The following is a 17,770-nucleotide window of genomic DNA, read 5'->3' on the forward strand; positions in this document are numbered from 1 at the left end:
AGCCGTGGGTCTCCAGATGTTCCTGGCCTACAACTCTCATCATCTCTGATCCACTGCCTAAGATGACTGGGGATGATGGGAGTTGTAGTCCAGGAGTATCTGGGGACCCAAGGCTTGAAGAACACTGGTGTAGCTGACAGTTAGTATATGGGTGCAGATTTTCAAAGAGTGGAAATGGCAAGGAAGCAGATTTCGGTTAGACATTAGGAGAAACCACAGTTTGAGTCGCCCCCCTAGTGCATTAACACCTTCAGTGGGGCACAAACAGAAAGGGGAAACTGCAAAAGTGAGAGATTAAGCACATGGAGGGCCTTAAAAACTTTATTTTTTTGCCCATGCTAAAAAAAGAAACGAAGGTTCACAAATAATCTCCACCCGTTAAATTAGTAGATTATTTTAATAAAAAATTGCAAACATCTAACATGACATTTAGGATTTAGAAAAGCACGTATCTCAACTTATTTTTCCTCTCTCCCCCCCCCCCATAAAACCCCATCCATACCAAATTAGCCCCAGAAAAACAACCTTGAAGCCTCGGCAGTCTTCTCGGAAGACGCAGCAAATGAGATGAAGTGGGCCGCTTCAAAAGACGGCAAAAGGCTCCTGACCACTTTGCATCTGGAATGAGGTGCGCGTCCAGGCTCCGCTGCTGGTCAGTGCAAGACACTTTGCTCCTTGGCAGGATCGGGGGGGGGGTGCAGCCTAGAGCGAGGCTGGGGTAGGCACTGTTGGTAGGGCCAGGTCCACTGATGGGGCGTCAGCTGCCTGAGCAGGGCTGGGTTTGCAGAGTTCCAGTTTCTCGCTGAGCTGGCTGTAAAGTTCCTTCACGGCTTCGCCGCTCTGCCAGAGGAGAAGATAATTTAAAGCAAAGAAACCTGAACATCTAAAGGTGTCAATCACACTTAATTCCAGTCGCTACTAGTATTTCTTTCCACACTTTCTTGTAGGGTTTCTCCCCCCCCCCAATGCACACAAACTTGGAAAGGTGACGTGTGATCCGTGATTTGTGTTTATTTGTTTAGCTGGGGGGGCGTGCAATATCATGAGTAAGGCAAACGGCAGCAATGGAGGCGGAACTGAGAAAATCACAGAGAAGAGGACTGCACGTCTGACAGGGAAAGCTCAGGGTCTGGTGCTGAGTGAATGTAAATTTTACTGCTGCATGTTAGTTTCTACGTGTGCTCCCACGCCCCTCTCTCAGGGCAGATGGTTTTGAACCCTAGGGCCTCAAAGAGGTTGTGCCATCTCCTCTTCTTCCTCGGTCACCAGCCAGGGATCCTGACACACAGAGGAGAGGCTATCCAGATCAGGAAGCCACGGGTGCTGTACACAGGCCCTGAGGCCAAGCCTGAGCTTGTCAGCCAGGAGCCACTTGAGCCTGGGATGCCAGATATGGCACCCCACTGGGAGACAATACTCCAAGGGGTCAGCCCCCTCTCCACCAAAGGTCTCACCCCTTTGGGGTATGAAGCAGGGCCAGCAGAGAGAGTTCCGGGGGCCAGATAAAAAGGCCTGGAGGGCCATATTTGGTATCTGGGCCTGAGTTTCCCCATCCTGTGTGTGTTGTATGTATATAAATATATATAAATATAAATCTAGAAAATCAAGTATGGTTTCTGGTTCGTAACCAGTAGTGTAGTGGCAAATTCAGAAGTGCAGGATCCCTCCATGTTAGTCACATCCACGCCCCCTTTTTTTGCTGCTGAGTTGAGCATGAGATCCTAGTTAATGTCTTCTTCCACAACAACAGATATCCCTAGGAGCCAATAAGCATGAAAGGGGAGACTGTAGCTGCTGAGAAGAGTCTTCTCAATGGCTGACTCGCCTCCTTGCAATCCGATTGGCTCCAATCGGCAGGAAAGGACAAGGAAGCATGTTAGAAGAGTTTTCTCAATGGCTAACGCACTCCCCTTTCATGCTGATTGTCTCATAGGCCGCTGAAGATACAGCTCCCAAAAAAGTAAAGGGTCTAAGACCCCTGAGACCTTGGACGACTACACCCCTGTTCGTAACATACCATGCACCCAATAAAACCCATCCTGGGCAGAACACATTACTTTATTAATTATTTTTTAAATGTATATCCCACCCTGCCTCCCAGGAGCCCATGCGATTCCTCCGTCTCCCCCCCCTTTACCTGTTTGGAAGGCTCCAATGACTTCTGCAGGGACTCCAGCTTGGCAGGCGCCACTTTGTGTTGCAGGTGAAGCAGCAGCCTCAGGACGTGTCTGTGCACATTCTCCTTCCTGTGAAGCGGCAGAAGGGAGGATAAGCTGTTGCACTCTCAGCCCAAAACCGGCACTTAAAACGCAGGCTGAATGGCGACTTTGAAAGGGGTAGTTCTCTCGGGTGAACCGGCACTCCTCTCCGTCAGTTCCCTCTGGGTGCATCAGGCCAGCGGAGAGCAAGAGGCTCTTGGCATAGAGCTGGTGTGGGGGACCTCTGGCCCCTACAGATGTTGCTGAACTACAACTCCCATCAGCCCCAGCAAGTGTGGCCAGTGATGATGGGAGCTGTAGTTCAGCGACATCTGGAGGGCCAAAGATTCCCCACATGTGGCGCCGACAGGGCTGGTCCCTCGGAGGACTCTGTGTCCAGGGAGTCCTAGTTAAACAAGTGGCTCTTGCTATAGCACCCCTGTGACCAGTCCTACTGGCCTTCCTGATCTGGGTCGTCACTCCTGTGTATCAGAAGTCCTGGCTACATCTTTGGTATAAGAACGTACGGAACGTGGCTGTTTTGGAAGAAAATAACCCATGATTTGAAGGCCTCTAGGGGCATGGAGAACCCTGAGAATGTTTATGATGTATGGTGGGACTTAATTTCTTATGTTACTGTCCATAATATTCTTAAGCCGCCCTGGGCTCCTACTGGGAGGAAGGGCAGGATATAAATCTAATTAACTAATTATAAATAATAAGCCCCTTCCTGCACCAATGTGCAAAGTGTGGTTGTCATGATTTTGCTTTACACAACAAATCTTTCTTTCTTACCCTGTATTAGGTTTCAGTGCTGCACCCCAAGGGCTTCTTCACTTCTGTTGTATCATTTGTTATATATACAAATATGTATACAGGGACTGCCTTCAAGTCGATCCTGACTTATGGCTACCCTATGGTTTTCATGGTATCCAGAGGGGGTTTACCATTGCCTCCCTCTGAGGCTAGTCCTCCCCAGCTGGCTAGGGCCTGCTCAGCTTGCCACAGATGCACAAGCCAGCCCCTTCCTTGTCCGCAACTGCCAGCTGGGGGGCAACTGGGCTCCTTGGGACTATGCAGCTTGCCCACGGCTGCACAGGTGGCAGGGCATGTAACCCCTGAGCCACTCACTGGGGGTGATCTTTAACTGGCCTTTACACCCAGGAGACACGAGTGGGGATTTGAACTCGCAGACTCTGGACTCCCAGCCAGGCTCTCCTCCCCACTGGGCTATACCAGCTTTGCATGTTATACATACAAACATACGTATCTATTTTTATATAATAAAAAAAAAATTGCAAATAAAGGATCCTGGCTGGTGTTTGGAGTTGGGGACGTGATGCAAGGTTGTATCCCACACTAGTTTGACTCAGCACAGACCCATTGAAAATAAAACCCATTGAAAATAATGGACATAATGAACTTAGATCCATTCATTTCAGTGGGTCTACTCGAAGCAGAACTTAGCTGGTGGCAGATTCAAAACTTAAGCTTTGGCAGAGGTGACCCTCCTGGGGCAGCAAAAGTGAACAGCTCTTTTTGGACAGCATCGCCATCGTGACAACAGAACGCGCATGTTCAAGCGTAAGGCCACCTTTCAGTGATTTGCACTGAATAAACCTAGCAGCGAAGTGAACGGGGCAGCCCTTTCTCTTACTCCACATGCTTCTACTTCATGCAGCCAGGGTGCCTTGAATGTGCTCTTTGATTTGGACAAGCGATTCCCAAGCTGTGATTTGTGGCCCAGCAGTGGTCTGTCAACTTCATTCAGACAGTCTGTGGCATGTGCGCAGTAAATACCGGAAAGTTCGTCTTACACTTTATATACCCAGTCGATCAGTGCACTCTGCAGGTAAGGGCCTCCTGCAGATACCATATTATCAGGAGGTACGTTCTTCACAACATAAGAAGCAGACCTTTAATGCTGTGGCACCGACCCTTTGGAATTCCCTCCACGTAAATGTTAGACAGGCACCATTTCTGTTGTCTTTTCAGCGCTTATTGAAAACCTTCCTCTTTCAACAAGCCTTTTAAGTAGAGACCTTATTCCAGTCTGCATGAGCACTGGAATTGGTTTTTAAGATGCTTTTAAAGCTTTTGTTAGAAAAGGTATTTTTAAAGATGTTTTGTTTTAATATGTTTTTAAAGATGTTTTAATATGTTTTAGTCTTTTGTTTTTACTATATTAGAGTGCTGTTAGTGTTTTTCTTTGCTACCCTGGGCTCCTTCCTGGAGGAAGGGCGGGAGATGAATTTTAGAAAATAAATAAGTTAGTCATGTCCATTACTGTCAATGAGTCTACTCTGAGTACGACTAGTTTTACATATAACTCAGCGCAACGAAGGCACCAGCCTAATATTGAGCTATCGCCTGCAGATTCTCACATCCAGACAAGAACGAGCGTCGTGGACACCTATAGCACAAAGAACGTTACCTTGAGCAGGTGGTGAGGAAGAAGCCGTCGAAAAGACTGGTGCAGAACTCCTCCTGGGTGAATTCATCACCGAGGAGGGTGAGGTTACCGGTGAGCAGGTGCAGGAAAATGTCGCTGAAGGCCAGATCATTGAAGGTCTCAGCTGCAGGACCAATAGACACAACAGAGAAAGCCCACATGACCTAGAGAGATGGTTCTTTCTTCCAGACAGATTTTGATCCTGCTCTTCTTTCAAGGAGATCAGGGAAGGGCCATAACACAGCGGTAATCTCCTTTGCCTGCAGACGATGCCAAGCAGGGTTCTCTCCCGAGTCCTACCCGGAGATGCCAGGGGTTGAACCTGGGATCTTCTGCATGCAAAGCAGATGCTCTAACCACTGGTCTACGGTTCCTTCCTCTAAAAATAAAGGCTATAAACATCTATAAATAATGTCACTCTTCTACACAGTTATTATTATTCAGAGCTTGGAAAAGTTACTTTTTTTGAACTACAACTCCCATCAGCCCCAGCCAGCAAGGCCACTGGATTGGGTTGATGGGAGTTGTAGTTCAAAAAAGTAACTTTCCCAAGCTCTGTTGTTATTACTACTGCTACTACCTGCCCTTCACCAGTAGGTACCAGGGGAGGTCACAACAATATAAAATGCATTATAAAAACAGTTTAAAACAAATTATATTCATAGCTGCAAGGGTCCTAAATATCTTCAGCATACGACGAAAGCTGTACAGTGAACAGACCAGATGTACCTCTGCGGGGAGGGAATTCCAGAACTTATTAAAGGTGCAGGAGCCCTCTCCTCTTTTCTGTTGTATGCACTGTTAAGTCCTACTTAGATCACACCCATTGAAATTAATGGACGTGACTAACTTCAGCCCATTCATTTCCATGGGTCTACTCTGAGTAAAAGTTAGTTGGATACAACCTTCTGATTGGTATGCATTTCGATGGGAAACGAGAGATGCTACGGTTGGCAGGTCGACTCACCGAGGGTTGGGAGAAGCCGTAGAAGAGCGTTCTTGTTCCTCTGCTTGGTGATGTGAAGCACATAGTAGAGCCCGATCTCACAGGCGATCCGATACTCCTGCAGAAATCTAGGGCACAAAGAGAGGGCCCATTACATCACGGGAGGAAAGGAATGCAAACCTCCATTGCTCTGGCTGCAACCATCTTTGTGGGGTTTTTTTTTTTTTGGGGGGGGGGGGTTGTAGCCAAGACCAGTCCTACTCAGAGTAGACCCACTGAAAACAATATACGAGACTAACGTAGATCCAGTCATTTCAATGGGTCCACTCTGAGTAGAATTGAGTTGGCTACAACCCGAAGATTCCACGGCCGCTGTGCCCACACCAGAAGCGCACCTCAGTCTGCACTGGCTGAACATGCACATAGCTGCAGTTGAGCCTCCCAGCTGCCTGCCATTGCCATGAAAAGCTGAGGAAGACTGCCAAGGCCCACTGGCAGCAGAGACCCCCAACCCTCAAGACTTCGGATTGCATCCAATGCTAGTCATACTCTGAGGAGACCCACGGAAATGAACGGACCTAAGTTAGTCATGCCCTTTACGCTGCTGCTGAAAGAATTGCACCAGCTGGAAATTAGTTACAAGGCTAGGTTCAAGGCGCTGGTTCTGGTGTATAAAGCCCTATACAGTTTGGGAACAGGTTACCGAAAAGATTGTCTAACCCCTTGTATGGCCAATCGACCACTGAGCTCTGCAGGCGAGGGCCTCCTGCAGAGAACCATCCCATCAGGTCCGTTCCGCGTAGTATAGGAACCGGACCTTTAGCGTGGTTTCCCCTACCCTTTCGATTTCCCTCCCGTTATATATCAGACAGGCACAGTTTCTGTTGCCTTTTCAGTGCCTGCTGAAAAACATCTTTTTTCAACAAGTCCTTTTAAGCAGAGATTGTTCCCAGTCTCCATCCGTATGGGAAGTGGGTTTAGATGTTTTAATTGTTTTCTTGTGCGTTTGCCACCCTGGGCTCCTTTGGGAAGAAGGGCAGGATCTAAATTTAATTAAAAAAAACAAACCATAATTCATTTCAGTGGGTCTACTGTAAGAAGGACTAGCATTGGATACAATCCTTGGTCCAGGGCCTCTTTCAGTGTGGAGCCACCCCTGTGGGTGGGACGGACCATGAGCCCCCAGCTAGAGAAACGTGGGCCCTTACTCCCACCCTGTACAGTCCTTGGCTTTCTCTCTTTGTCTGACCAGAGAGCGCCACGGAGCCCCCTTCCTCCCCTGCCTTCGCAGTGCAGCTTCCCAGCCTTGCTCGTGCATAGGACTTCACTGGCCAAACACTTCAACGCTTGATATGACTCACTTAGGAAACATTTCCGGGATGGCGCTGGGGTAAGGCGCCGGGCCCTTGTCTTCTGAAGGCAGCTTCTGATCGACGGTGAACGTGTAGTCGTCTACCACGAAGGACATCAACAGCGGCAAGAACTTGGTGATCAAGTCCACTTCCTGAGGAGCAGAGGAGGAAAGCGAGAGTCGGATGACGGGGAAGAGCCCTACCTCAGCGGCTAGAGCATCAGCCTTGCAGAAGGACCCAGGCCCAATCCCCAGCATCTCCAGGTAGGGCTGGGAATGATTCTCTGCCAAAAAACCCTGGAGAGCCACTGCAGTCAGTGTAGACAATCCTGATCTAGACGGACCAATGACCTCATTCAGTGTAAGGCACTTTCCTGGGTTCCTATGAATAGGTGGCTTATGGTTCAGGATGATGGGAGTTGTGGTCCGACAACCTCTGGAAGACCACAGCTTTCCCCATCCGTGCCCTACAGCCTGAAAACGGCCAGCTGACTTTCCAAACTAATGGGAGAGCTGCCAGGACCTATAAAGCGCTTCCTTCTAGGGCTTGTCGGCACTTGGATCCACTTGTATCATCGAGCAACTACGCAGAAGGGCCGTACAGGCCGGGGCCTAGCTCAGTGGCTGAGCATCTACTTTGCACGCAGAAGGAGCTTCAGTCCCTGGCATCTCTAGGCAGAGCTTGGGGAGACCCCGGCCTGAAACCCTGCAGGGCTGCTGCCAGTCAGCGTAGGCCAGTGTTTCTCAACTTTAGGGCTCCAGATGCTGGATGGACTCCAACTCCCATCGTTCCTGACCATTGCCCAGGCTGTCTGGGGATGATGGGAGTTGTAGTCCAACAACATCAGGAGATCCAAGGTTGAAGAACAGTGGTGTAGACCATACAGCTAGATGGACCATTGGTCTGGTTCAGGACAAGGCAGCTTTCCACATCCCTAGACTTTTCGGAAAGGGCCATAGCTCACTGGCAGAGTGTGTACTTTCATGGAAAAGGTGCTGGGTCTCATCTCCAGCAGGTAGGGCTAGGAGTGTTCACAGAATCATAGAATAGTGGAAGGGGCCTGTAAGGTCATCCAGTCCAACCCCCTGCTCAATGCAGGAATCCCTGACAATACTGAGCTAAACGGACCAATCATCTGACCTGGGATAAGGAGGCTTCCTATGCAGACTTTCCCTCTTCACCTCACCTCCAACCTGGTGCTTGACCTTCAGCCTGTTTGCAACCACGCTTTCTGCCTCTGGCCTACAAGGTCATTGCCTTACTGATGTCCGACCCAGACCCCGTGGCAGCCTGTCATAAGCTAGGCTCTAGGCCCGACAGGAGCATTCACAGCCATGCATGCCTGAAATGCTCCAGCCCTGCGGCAACTTGATACTCTCGGTGAGGTCTTAGGCATCAAAACATGGGCACCTTTACCATTTTGGGTTCCCTGAAGATCTGACTGTCGATCATGTCCCAGGCTCCCTGCCCCAGTGACAACATCCTCAGCAGAAGCAAAAGATCGGGGCTTTCCTGGAAAGTCAAGAATGGCAAAACACTGCATTATCACCCTTGTTAGTCCCCTGTGCGTTGCTACCTTAAGAACCTAAGAAGAGCCCTGGTGGATCAGGTCAAAGGCCTTATTTTGGGAAGGCCAGCTGGGGAAGGGGTGTGGCTCAGTGGCAGAGCATCTGCCTTGCATGCAAAAGGTCCCAGGTCCAATCCCTGGCATCTCCAGGTAGGACTGGGAATGTCCTTCATCTGAGATGCCGGACAGCTGCTGCCAGTCAGTGTAGGCTATGATGTGCTAAATGAATCAAAGCCCCTTAGCAACAACAACTCCTTCAACAAGGTATCATGGCAGTGGTTGTTTTTTTTTGCTTTAATGTGAGATGCAATTTAATTTAATTGGGGAAGGCCTTGGCTCAGTGGTAGAGCATCCGCCTTGCGTGCGGAAGGTCCGAGGTTCAATCCCCCGCATCTCCACATAGAGCTGGGAGAGATCCTCCCGGGCTGAAAGTCTGCAGAGCTGCTGCCAGTCAGTGTAGACAAAACTGAGCTGGATGAAGCAATGATCTGACTCTGTATAAGGCCGCTTCGCACGTTCCTGTCTCGTCCAGCATTCTGGTTCCCACAGTGGTTAACCAGGCCTGGTCCCCATTCCCAATACAGCCCAACCCTCTTCCGGGAAACCTTCAGAGGGCCACGTGCCAGTGCTGGATGGGTCCAGAGGCAAAAGGGGCAATGGATGCAAATGTTACATTGGTATGGGAGGCTACAGGCTGACACGGCCCTCTCTGCTCTCCATCCCGTTGCTGACTCTGTCTATGAGGTATCAGCTTCTCACTTACCCTGGGTAACATATCCTGTCCAATCAGTTCTTGCAGGTGGCGGATGGTGCTCAGCGCCAAGGTGTTGATAGCAAACGGATCACATAAGATCATGGATAAATCCCTGTTTTGGGGGCGGGAGGGGGGAACAGGAAGCAACAGCACGTCAAACACACTGGACCAGAATCAAAGATTTTTGGTTCATGCAGAAAAATCAGTTCTGCTCCTCTGAGAGCTGGAGAGGCTGGATTTTTTGTTGTTGTTATGTGCCTTCAAGTCGATTATGACTTATGGCGACCCTATGAATCAGTGAGCTCCAACAGCATCTGTTGTAAACCGCCCTGTACAGATCTTGTAAGTTCAGGTCTGTGGCTTCCTTTACGGAATCAATCCATCTCTTGTTTGGTCTTCCTCTTTTTCTACTCCCTTCTGTTTTTCCCAGCATTATTGTCTTTTCTAGTAAAATGTCTTCTCATTATGTGCCCAAAGTATGATAACCTCAGCTTCATCATTTTAGGTTCTAGTGATAGTTCTGGCTTAATTTGTTCTAACACCCAATTATTTGTCTTTTTTGCAGACCATGGTATGTGCAAAGCTCTCCTCCAACACCACATTTCAAATGAGTTGATTTTTCTCTTATCCGCTTTTTTCACTCTCCAGCTTTCACATCCATACATAGAGATCGGGAATACCATGGTCTGAATGATCCTGCCTTTAGTGTTCAGTGATACTGAACTGGCTGGATTTTAGTCCTTCGATATACTACAGTCTTTGAACGTATCATTTTATGAAAGCACCATCCATGTACGTGACACTTCACCAAGAACAGGTGGGGCAGATACTTGCCCCAAGGACCTTACAATCTAAAATGTGCAGCAGTGAAAAAGAGCCCTGCTGGATCAGGCCACTGGCCTGGTGCTAGCTCCTAACTGAAGGCATTTTTCCCCCTGCCCTGTCAATTTAGGGACATTCCAAACAGCAAAAGCAGCACAACTGGACTGCCTGATTTACGATGGCTCACCCCAGCACTTGCTCTTGTCCTTTCTTCACTCCGTCGAGAAACCCTTGCAGCTCTCGGGCCCTCTTGTTGTCCACAAACTTCTCTCGAATGCAGGCGTCCAAGCACCAGGTAAACTGCCAAGAAAGCACAAGATTCAACACACGCTCCATGGAAACGCATCCTTGGAGGACATACAGATTTGCTGCTTATCTAGGGAACAGGCAAGATACAGTCACGTGAAGCATGCAGTTCTTTTTGTTTATATAGGCCATGAGGTGCCAGTGTGGCATCCATGGGGACATTGGCACCCTTGAGGTCTTCCCCTGGTGCCCCTGAGCCTCCCTCCCACTCGGTGCCCCTTTGGACAGGAGGCAATGGTTACCCTCTTCTCCCTTGAAAAGAACAGAGCTGAAAGAGGAAGTTGGAAGAGTGATGCTCTTTCCCACTTCCTCTTTTGGCTGATTGCGTTGTGCGTGGCCATGTGATGTCACTGTGATGTCATTGTTCCCAACCTGATTTAGGCAAAGGCAGGCTGGCTGCCTGTCGGGCAATGATGGAGCAGTCGGTTTCCCAAGTCAAGGGGGGTTCACCTAGAGGACCTTTAGAGAACCCTCCCTTCCAACCCAGTTTCTGTGAGCTGCCCTGAGAATCTTCTTACTTTGAAGGGTGGGATATGAATTCATAAAGGAAGGAGAAACAACCCACACACCCCTTCCCAAATACACAACTAAATCAGAATTATAAGGGGGGAGGCATATAATATGAACATGTGTGCATAAGTATGCAAAATCCTATGCAGCTGAGGCTGCTCACTAGTTTTGAGTTAGCACCAGGCTAGGTATTCTGGGTAATCCATGTCTTCCACAGGAAGAAACAGCAGCTCAGTGGCGGAGCTCATACGTGGCATGCAGAAGGTCCCAAATTCAACCTCTGGTGTCTCCAGTTAAAATGGGTCAGGAAGCAGATGACGCGACAGGGGAGGCCAGCCTATTAGGGCAAATGGGGCACTGCTCCACCAACCTCATTTTGCCCTGAGCCAGCCCCTACCTGCCTGCTCTGTTACTTCCATCCAGCTCAGGGGGTGACAATGCCTGTCAGCTTAGTCTCAGCTTTGCCCCTTTTAGAACTCAGCAGGGAGAAGGATGGAGACAAAGCTAGAATGAGCTCTGCCTCCCACTGGCTCTGGCTCCACCTAAGATTGGGCACCCTGCCTTCCGCCCCATGAGTCCCAATAAGCACCAGCTGCCACTGCGATGGGGTGGGATTCTCTCCGCCCAAGACCCTGGAGAGTTCCTGCCAATTGCAGCAGACAGCACTCGCCGTTTATGTAAACCGCTTAGAGCTCTTTACCTCCAAGCGGTATATACATTCTGTTAAATAAAAACATAGGCAAGATGAACAAACAGTCTGATTTGGTCTAAGGCAGCTTCCGATGTTCCCTGACGGCAGCTGGGCACCAATCAGCTTCCAGCTGGCTCCAGCAGGATGGGGCGCAAAACTGTGCGCACACAGGAAAGCCCGCTTCGGCAGAAAGCAAGCAGGCATGGGCCACCTTCATGCAGTTTTTAAAGATGAGAAGGAGCCAAGAGGTCGCAGCTTCCAAGTGGGGTCACGTTACATCTGCGCACACCCCAGTCGTCGCCTTCGTACCTTGTGGCAGGGGTCGACAGTGCAGATCTCGCTGATATCCAGGTCATGCAGGGACATCAGGAGCTCCGCCCGCAGTGTGCAGTAGTGGACGTTGCGCGTCCGGAGGAACAAGGTCCGCAGGAACTGCAGCACCATGTCGTAGAGTTTCACGTTCTTCCCAATCATCTGGGTGAGCTTCTGGACCACCTTCGGCCGGAAGAAAGACAAGAAAACTCTGAGGTTGGGATGGCCAACGAAACATTCCAGCAGTAACACGGCAGATCAAGATTAGGGCAACAACAATGAGTCATTCATAGAATCACAGAATAGTAGAGTGGGAAGGGGCCTATAAGGTCATCAAGTCCAACCCCCTGCTCAATGCAGGAATCCAAATCAAAGCATTCCCAACAGATGGCTGTCCATGCAGATTTTCCCTGAGTGGCGAATTTGAGCCCAGGTCTCCCCATTGCTTGTCTTATACGCTAATGTCTCTATGGCTTGCTCAAAATCAGCCCATGAGCATCGGAGCACTGCACAGTTCATTTATTTAGTTTTATTTTTAACAGCCCATCTTTCTACCCCCAGGAGCTCAAGGCAGCTCACGTACTTCCCCCTCATCTGATCCCAACAATGACCCTGAGAGGCAGGGCAGACTAAGTGAGGGAATGAATGGCCCAGGTTCTCACACTAAACTTTGAGGCCAAATGGAAATTTGAACCCAGGCCTTCCAAGTCTTAGGGTTCTATCCAGTGGGCTGGATCCAATGCTAGTTTTACTCAGAGCAGACCCATTGAAATTAATGGACACAACTAACTTAGGCCAATGAATTTCAGTGGATTTGCTCTGAGTAGGATTTAGCTGGATCCCGCCCAGTGTCTGATATTAGCCAATGTACCACTGTTCTTCAGCCTTGGGTCCTTGGATGATTTTGGACTATAACTCCCATCAACCCCAGCCAACTTAGCCAATGGCCAAGGATGATGGTGACTCAAGGCTGAAGAACAGAGCACTATACCATGCTGGCTCACCAGTTATCGCAGGGATGGGGAAACCTCCAGCTTGGGGGCTGAATGCAGCTATAAAAGGTCTATCTGGCCCCCAGGACTCTTCCCAGGCCATACCCTCACTAGCCCTGTGTCTCTGAACTTTGGAAGTGCTTCCTGCTTGCTTGGATGGAAGATATTGAGGATGTGTGTGTGTGTAGAAACAAACCTATTATACAAAGGTAAAACAAACATTTGTTGCTCTGTCCATTTTGCCTCTTGCCCCGCCCAGCAGTGGCATGTGGCACTGTGGAATGCTGCCTAGAAGGGAATGTGGCCCTCGGGCTGCAAAAGGTCCCCCTGAATGCTTAGAACCTAATTTCCCACACCCAACCTCAGCGCTCAAGCCGACGCACTGCGGACTGGGCCTGTACCTCTCCTTGGCGCCTCATTTTGGGAGTAGGGCTGAAGAAGTTGTGCAGGACGGAGAGGTCGCTGCTGAACAAGGCGTTCTCCTTCTCCAGAATGTACTGCTTCAACAGCGGGGACACCTCGTCGCCAAACAGGGCCTGGTTGTCCTGCCAGATCTGACGCTTCACCTCCATGGCGCAGGCTTTGTATAGGTCCTTGTCGGCCATCACCAATTTCAGCTTCTTCTCGGGGACCTGTGGCCAGACAGCCCCGCAGGTAGGAGAAAATTGGGACGTGAGCTAATCGGAAGGCTGGCCCCGCATCGGACCCTGGCCAGAGCATCCTGCACCGTTAAGGTCCGGCATTCTCATCACAATGCTCTTTTGCCACTCCAAATTATTTATTACCATTTTTTAAGAAACTTGTGGGCTGCCTTTCAAGATATAAAGATCTCCTCAAAGTGGCATTATTATTATTATTATTATTATTATTATTATTAAATTTCCCATCCTTCCTCCCAGAAGGAGCCTGGGGTGGCAAACAAAACACTAAAAGCAGTTTAAAACTTCCTAAAAAACGAAAGACTTTAAAACATATCAAAACAAAACATCTTTAAAATCATATTAAAACAAAACATCTCGGCGTGCAGAATAAACATAAAAACATTTTAAAACAAACATTACTGCGCTGCGGCCAGTTCCAGTCCTATTCAAGTAAACCCAATGAAGTTAACAAACATGACTCAACTTTGATCCGTTAATTTTAGTGGCTCTACTCTAAACCTTAGTTGAATGCAACTCTTTGAGGCTAGGAGGGGGTTTTCCAATTCCCACAGAGCTCCCTACTCTCTCCTGACACATGAGTGTGCTTAATTTGCATAACACTTGCAGATTTCAGAATCCAGCTTTCCTTGGTACAGAATTTGGGCCTTGTCTCAGGATAACTTCCTCCACGGAGGATAGGGACGTATAGGAAGCTGCCTAATCATGAGTCAGACCATAGCTTCTCAACACTGACAGCCAGCAGCTCTGCAGGGTTTCAGGCAGGAGCCTTTCCCTGGCATTCTTGGGGATGGCAGGTATTGAACCAGGGATCTTCTCCATGCATAGTATTCTCCTAAATTGTCTGTGTAGACAGTACTGAGCTAAATGGACCAATTCCGTCTGACTCAAATATAAGATACCATCCTACGTTCCCACCACCAAGCTCCAGCCCTTTCCCAAGAGAATGCTGAATCCGAGGCTCAATACCAATTTCTACATCTGGGCTGGATACAGGCAGCCCTCATGAAGAGCTGACGGCGCCAAAGATTAATTGGCAGCGACTGGCAGCTTCTACCTTGGGCAAGTGTTTCATGACGCACATCACCACAGGTTGGACGGACGGCATCTTGACCAAGGGGAAGCTCTTCTCTAGGAGATCCTCCAGCTTCTTGTACCTGAAGCAAAAGAACCAGAGAGGCACACAAACCATTTTTAGCACCTTTGCAGACCTGACGGAAGGCACGCCCCCTCGCAGCAGTATTATTGGTAACATACCTTTCTTCGGACTTTCCTTCAGAGGCGATGGCCGACACCCTCTCCAGCAGCTTCTCCCTCAGCTCGTCGAACACGGACTGGTGGAACTCCAGCCTGGGGGTGCCGTGGAGGTCCAGGAACGGCAAGGCAGACTGAAGAGAGGGCAGCAGGATGCCATTCTCCGTCTGTTGGTGGCATACAACTCTGTGTTAAGGCAGTTTGCGGCAGACATTTTTCATAACTAAAACGGGAGCAGAGAACCACAGGAATGGGGACCAAATGCGGCCCTCCAGGCCCCTCTATCTGGCCCTTGAAATTCTCCCCAAGCCACACCCACTCTCTTCAAGCCACACCCCTCACTGGCCGGCTTCACATCTCAAGTGTTTTTGCCTGGCTGGACCGTCTGGACCAACTTCAGTCTGTCCTCAAGTCGGCCCCATTTTCTTATTTCCATCCAGTCCAGGGTGGGTGGCCCTGCCTCTTGGCTTCTTCCTCTTTAGTCCTAGTGCTGCCACTTGTAGAACTCAGCCAGGACTTGGAATAGCGACAAAACTAAAATTAGTTGGCTCTTCCTGTGATTGGCTCTGGTTCCACCAACTGTTGGGCTCTCTGCCTTCCGCCCCACCAGTCCCAATGGGGGCCAACCACCTCTGGCATGCCTGGATCCCTCTGGCTTCTCATCTACAGACAGAGAAAGTTCATTGCCCCACCTCTGTCCATTACATGGACTGACTGCGTGTTTGGGGGTCAAAGGAGCCAACATTGGTAATGAAGTGGAGAAATTGATTTACATCAGCAGCATCCTTTCAGACAAAATTAACTCTTCATTAGGAGAGGCTGCTCACAGACAATCTCTTGTACAAGTCAGACTGCTACATCTCTGATTTTTTTTAAAAAAAATCAATTTAGTTTCCTCTTTAATTCTCATTGCAAACTGAGGGCTGCAGCAAACAGTTATAATTTCTGTTCTAGTGATGGGATGTTACATTCTTGCTGTGTTATTTAAAAAGTAATGCCCCAGGATTTGGGGGGCACCTTAAAAATGAACAAACACATTGTGACACATGCTTTTTTTGCAGACTAGAATCATTTGTCAGATGCATGATCTAAATTGGTAGATCATGATCTACTGATAGATTCCTGGTTGATTTGCAGTAGATTGCCAAGGATGTCTGACTCCCAATTGTTTAACCATAGCAACAACAAAATGATTCCTGCACTAAATTATCCTGCTGAAATGAAGACTTTCCTTATTGAAAAAAGTCTGATTTTGAGGGGAAGCAAAATTTGTTGCTCAAAATGAACTTTAAGTTGTCAACCTCAGTTTGCCATTGTGTGATTTAATCCCACAGGAAAATAGCAACAGTCTGGAATCGTGTTGCAATTCTATGTGCACTGACTACTAGGAAGTAAGTCTAATTGAAGTCAATAGGCCTTACTTCTGAGTAAACATGCTCAGGACTTTGTTGACAGAAAGTGAGAGAGGGACTTTTGTTCAGTGATAGGGCACATGCTTTGCATGCAAAAGGCCGCAGAATCAGGTGATGGAAAAGGCCTCTTTTTGCCCAAGACTTTGGAGAGCTGCTGCCAGCCAGGGTAGGCAGTACTGCACTAGATGGGCTTAATACATAACTAATCAGAAGTAAGTCCCATTGACGTCAGCAGGATTTATTCCTTGGTACTTGTGTCTAAGTTTACAACCTCATTTATTTACAGTATTTATATATTGGTTTTTGGTTGTTGTTTTTTTGCTGTAAAAACAAGCTCACGAAAGTGCTTTACTTTTTTAAAAAACAAATGGACATGACTGTGTAGATGCCAGCTTCATTTGAGAGAATGGATGTACTCTGTACGCCCTCAGAGGCACTGCGGTCTCTTTGCCATTAGGCCATGCAAGAGTACCAGGAGTTGCAGAAAGGGGCGGGGCAGATGAGCTTGGAACGCGCCTGCTGCTGCCCCGGATCTCCCGAGAAAAGGCGAACTAGGGCTTGGTTGGCGCTTTAAGGGTTAAATCGCCATGGCAACGGGAAGGCGGGAGGAAGGCTCACCCACCTGGAATTGCTCGATGGCCTTAAGTGGCTCCGTGCAGTTGGTCAGCGTCTCCTTCAAATCTTCTCCATTAGCCACCCCGAGCTCCTGCAACCCGGCGAACATGGCGCGGCACCCGCCTCCTGGCTCGGGGTCTGTCCGTCCCCTAACGCCCGGGTTCCATCACCGTAAGCGGCTCCCCAGCGCGCCGCTATGTTTCCCCCCCGGAAACCGCTCCTCCACCACAAAGGGTTCCGTTTGGGGCTAAGAGACTGAAAATGAGAAAGAGACTGAAGTGGTCTAATAATCCAACCCTCCAAAACTTGTAAAGGGGTTTCTGGGCAAGGCCTGGGAATCGTTTACAACCACCATGATGATGTTTGTTTGTTTGTTTCATTTGTGTACAGCCCATCCTACTAAGTTCTCTGGCAAGGTTACATGAACAATGAAACACAACTCAGGATAAAAACAATACATAATCATTAATCATCTGATCTTAAAAACACACAGACTTAATATTTGTAAGCTGCCTGAAGATTGGGCAAACAATGCTTCAAATACGTGTGTGTGTGTGTGTGTGCTTGTGTGTGTTTGTGTGAGACACACCACATACAAACCCATTGGTTATGTAAAATATTTACATCTGGAATATCTAGAGAGCTCCAAAGGTCTGACAGCAATATAAAAACAATAGCTTTTCTTTCTTTCTTTCTTTCTTTCTTTCTTTCTTTCTTTCTTTCTTTCTTTCTTTCTTTCTAAGTAATAAAACAATAGGGAAAAAAGAAAAGCATTTTAGAACGGATTTGGGGATGATAGATCATCAGATATCACTATATGATGTCAGCAAAACCAGCCATAGTACATAGTGACATGTGATGATATGCCAGCCCCCAATTCCTTCTGAGACTGCAGTCTTTCTTAACCTGCCACATGATGTCTCCAGGT

At 48.5% G+C, this 17,770-nt stretch overlaps 1 protein-coding gene across 1 annotated transcript; it reads right to left on the minus strand.

The window, feature by feature from the left end:
- Positions 1-395: 395 nt before the first annotated feature.
- Positions 396-17,023, minus strand: NELFB (negative elongation factor complex member B). The gene is made up of 13 exons (XM_061603770.1): positions 16,850-17,023; positions 14,819-14,982; positions 14,619-14,718; positions 13,304-13,534; positions 11,908-12,093; positions 10,279-10,391; positions 9,279-9,381; positions 8,365-8,460; positions 6,958-7,100; positions 5,618-5,724; positions 4,633-4,774; positions 2,138-2,246; positions 396-840 (listed from the first exon to the last, which is right to left on the minus strand). Exons 1-13 carry the CDS (start codon positions 16,949-16,951, stop codon positions 703-705), a joined length of 1,734 nt encoding a protein of 577 aa, XP_061459754.1. The 5' UTR covers positions 16,952-17,023; the 3' UTR covers positions 396-702.
- Positions 17,024-17,770: the final 747 nt, after the last annotated feature.

Source organism: Rhineura floridana, chromosome 20, assembly GCF_030035675.1.
Source record: "Rhineura floridana isolate rRhiFlo1 chromosome 20, rRhiFlo1.hap2, whole genome shotgun sequence".
NCBI classification, from domain to species: domain Eukaryota; kingdom Metazoa; phylum Chordata; class Lepidosauria; order Squamata; family Rhineuridae; genus Rhineura; species Rhineura floridana.